The 3,782-nt window shown below is 34.1% G+C and overlaps 1 protein-coding gene across 1 annotated transcript; it reads left to right on the top strand.

Moving 5' to 3' along the window:
* Positions 1-749: 749 nt before the first annotated feature.
* LOC120526631 (C-C motif chemokine 4 homolog) lies at positions 750-2,884 on the top strand (the record flags this gene model as incomplete). Its single annotated transcript, XM_039749793.1, has 3 exons — positions 750-816; positions 1,955-2,066; positions 2,716-2,884. Coding segments are annotated over exons 1-3 (348 nt in total), but the record flags the coding sequence as incomplete, so codon positions are not given.
* Between the last annotated feature and the right edge of the window lie 898 nt (positions 2,885-3,782).

Below are 3,782 nucleotides of genomic sequence, written 5' to 3'. Positions count from 1 at the left end.
ATTGCCCACGTCTGCTTCCAGCTTTAGACTTAATAGGTTTTCTAAAGTGCATTTGCTTTAAATCTTCCCCAGTATCCAAAGCCAGAAATCAGTATGAGGGTCAGGGTTAGACAAGTTGGCTAAAGGGACACAAACAAGTCAAATCTCCCCTCGTGGCCCCTTGTGGACCTTTACCCCTGAGTCCTACATAGCTCTTAAAGGGCCAGGTCCCTCTCTGCTTTCTCTAAATGAACAGCATTAGAATAAGATATAAGAAGTTCGACAAATTAGAGGATATCCTTCAGTCTAGAAAGCCTGTTTGTTCAGCTATTAGCTAAGATGTCCCAATTTTTCATCCAGACACTTATTAAAGGATATCAAGGTTTTTGCTTCAACTACACGGCTCAGTAGTTTGTTCCTGTTTCCCACAACTGATGATCCCTCTAATTTCAGTCTGGGGGTTGTGTGATGCCGTGTTACAGGCTTAAGGTAACATTAACTTCCCAACTAGCCTTTCCAGACTTAAAAAAGTAAGGTGGTACCAAGTTCTCCAAAAATGGGACTTATGAGGCAGGACTAGTTCTGTCCTTTTATTGGTCTTTCTTGGTCTCAGCTGAATTACCTGAAAGGCACTTGATATAACTGGCTGTGCCTTTTCCCTCTATTAGATTGCTTGATGTTTCCCTTATCTTGTGCTCTTCTGGTACCACTACCAATTGCTTAATTTACACAATGTATATTTACAGTAAACATGCTTATCTTCAATAGAAATGTTACAATCGTTTATTTTAAAAATATGCTATTTTTCAAGAGTTTGTATTTTAATATATTGTATGTGTTAGAAAATTGTTGCACTGAGCAAAGTTGTAACTCTTGAAATACTGCACTTTCAACAAGTGTTATGTATGTGTTGTAAATTGGTGAATCAATATTGGGATTTAAATTTTAAATTTAAAAATACACAGTAACCTCAATAAGAAAAGAGTTACATACTGCTGCATTGCTGGATACAACAGTTTTACATTTAATTTATATTATTCAAAAATATTCAAAAGATGGAAATGTGTACTTACCACTGTATAGATTTCTAAGGAAATATCTATTTTATGCCAGAATTCTGTTGTTAAATACTCTAGTTGTAAGAAATACAAGAAATGTGACTTATTTTAGTATGAATAGAGTTGAAGGAGATTTTTTTAAGTGTATTTAGAACGTGGCATGTTTTTTGAAATCTGAGTGTTTTCACTTCAAGAGAAGTGCAACCACACATTTACTGAAAACGTAGCGGAATTTACCAATGTTTGGAAGTAACCACTTTGCCTATATAAATGAGTGAGAAGACACCAAAACAACACGGAGACACAAAACTGATTGAACACAAACTTAAAGGATATAACCCAACAAAGAGAAGAAATGAAATCATCAGCTGTGTTCACTGCAGTTGTCATCTTCGCCGGCTTGTGCTCACAGATCTATGGACAAAGTAAGTCAGGCATTGGAGAATCATTGTTAACTAAAAACATCTTTGCATCAATCATATGAAATTATTTGTTTCATGGTATAATTAACTTGTGATATCAACAAATTATTGAGAGATAAAAACAAATCCCATAAAAATGTATTATTCAATACATATATAGTATATCTTCATATTTAATGAAATAATAAGCCTGATACTCATGTTTTTTTTTTCTTTTTAATTATTAAGCATTGTAAGTAATATAAGTAGGTGAGACATTTAGGTAAGATAAGCCATTCAAGACAAACCGGGTTAGATAACTGTATAAGTGAAATCATTGCTTTTAACATTATTATTTTAGTCTGTGCTTTTTAAATTAAGTATAATTTTTGTAGTAATAGGTTAGGTAAACTGCAATTCTGAAGCAATTGTAAATAGTCTGAATATAGTATCACTACACATGATCTGTGTACAGTACTTGCAACTCTGTAATATTTTTAATTATTTATTTTCTAGATTCAAATAAACCTTCAAAATGCTGCTTCAGTTATGTAAAAAAAGAGATCCTTTTAAAAATGGTGTCCAACTATGAAAAAACACGATCAGACTGCACTAAACCTGGCATTGTGTAAGTATAACTTTACATAAGCTAAGAAAGAACTTTAAATTAGTGGATGTAGCATTTATGAATATATGTGACAGGGTGAGACTTCTTATTACAGATTCATCTAGAGCAGTACCGCAGGAAAATGTGAGGAACTCAACATGTTATACGTAGAGTACAGTAGGTGCCTACATAGTGTATACAGTATACTGGTGGATATGTAGAGTGCATGTTCTTCTTGATCTGAAGGCTAAGTGACTTTTCAATACACAGTCAAGCTCTGTTACTGTTGGCTGTGGCTGCCACACACACTGATGCAAGTCTGTAACATCCTGCATTTCTTCAGTCTTACCACTGAAAACAAATAATAATAACAAACCATCATGGCAGGCTGAGGAAAATATTCCTCTAAGGTTTTCAAACCAAGGCAGCATCACAAGCTCTGTCAGATGTGTAGGGATTAAAGTTTGCATAAAATCCTTAAATATTCAAATATATGATTTAATGAAGTTATATGGACTGTTTATTTGGAATATTTACCAGAATTAAATGGTTGCTTTGCCACTAACTTACCAATAAGCTTCAAAAAATGTAATGGTAAAACCCTAATGTTATTACTGCATGTAGATGAATACACTTGTTCATCAACTTTTTTTCATGCTTTGTTCTGCAGATTCATCACAAGAAAAGGTATTCTGGTCTGTGCTAATCCCGAACAGAAATGGGTCAAAGACAGCGTTGATCATCTGAATGCAATTTTAAAACCATATCCTGAAGAATCTTCTTATCTTCCTCATCCTCGTCCTCCTCCTCCTCCTCCTCCTACTACTACTACTACTACTTCTACTACTATGGCTACTACTACTACTAATTCTCCTTCTTCTTCTCGTCCTCCTCCTCCTTCTCATCGTCCTCCTCCTCCTCCTACTACTACTACTATGACTACTACTACTACTATTTCTCCTTCTTCTTCTCGTCCTCCTCCTCTGTCTTCTTCTTCTTCTTCTCATCCTACTCCTCATACTCCTTCTTCTCCTTCTACTTTTTCTTCCTCTAAATCTTTTCATACTTCTAAATGGGGTCAATGTGCCTGATCAACCTTCTCCATGCAGCTCATTTCTATACCTCTTACACACTCAAACCTTCTTTCTTTCAGTTCTTCTTTTACTTTATCTATCCACCTCACCTTTGGTCTTCCTCACTTTCTCTTTCCCCTACTTCGATTTCCATTACTCTTTTACTCACATAGGCATTGTCTCTACTCATCATCGGTCCATACTGCTTCTACATAATTTTTTAATGCATACTCTGGAAATGTCTGAGAGTTAAACAAGGCTGTCCCTGCTTTAGGAAAAACTGAGAAACAAAGCTTTGCCATATTTATCTAATTAGGCCATCATTACAGGCAATGGACTTCAAAAATGTTTTATATGGTGCAGTTTATAAATGGATGTACTGTATATACAATTTAACTTTTGGCTTTCTATGATTACAAATTATTTCCTTAAAATATTTGAATATGTTTAATTAAATTTAACATAGAAGGTTTTGAATTTAGAATAAAATACTTTTTATTAATATATATCACTATTTTAATTATTTTGAATTCCAATACAGCATTGTTTTTTTTTTTAATATTTTCATTCTTTTAAGTTATTTCAACTCTATCAGATCCTATGCCTGTTTCACACTGGTAGTAAAGCAAATATAAAACCACAATGGAAGTGGCAGATTTGCAGA

This window comes from Polypterus senegalus, chromosome 3, assembly GCF_016835505.1.
Source record: "Polypterus senegalus isolate Bchr_013 chromosome 3, ASM1683550v1, whole genome shotgun sequence".
NCBI lineage: Eukaryota > Metazoa > Chordata > Cladistia > Polypteriformes > Polypteridae > Polypterus > Polypterus senegalus.
This window is presented reverse-complemented; position numbering and strand designations above follow the sequence as displayed.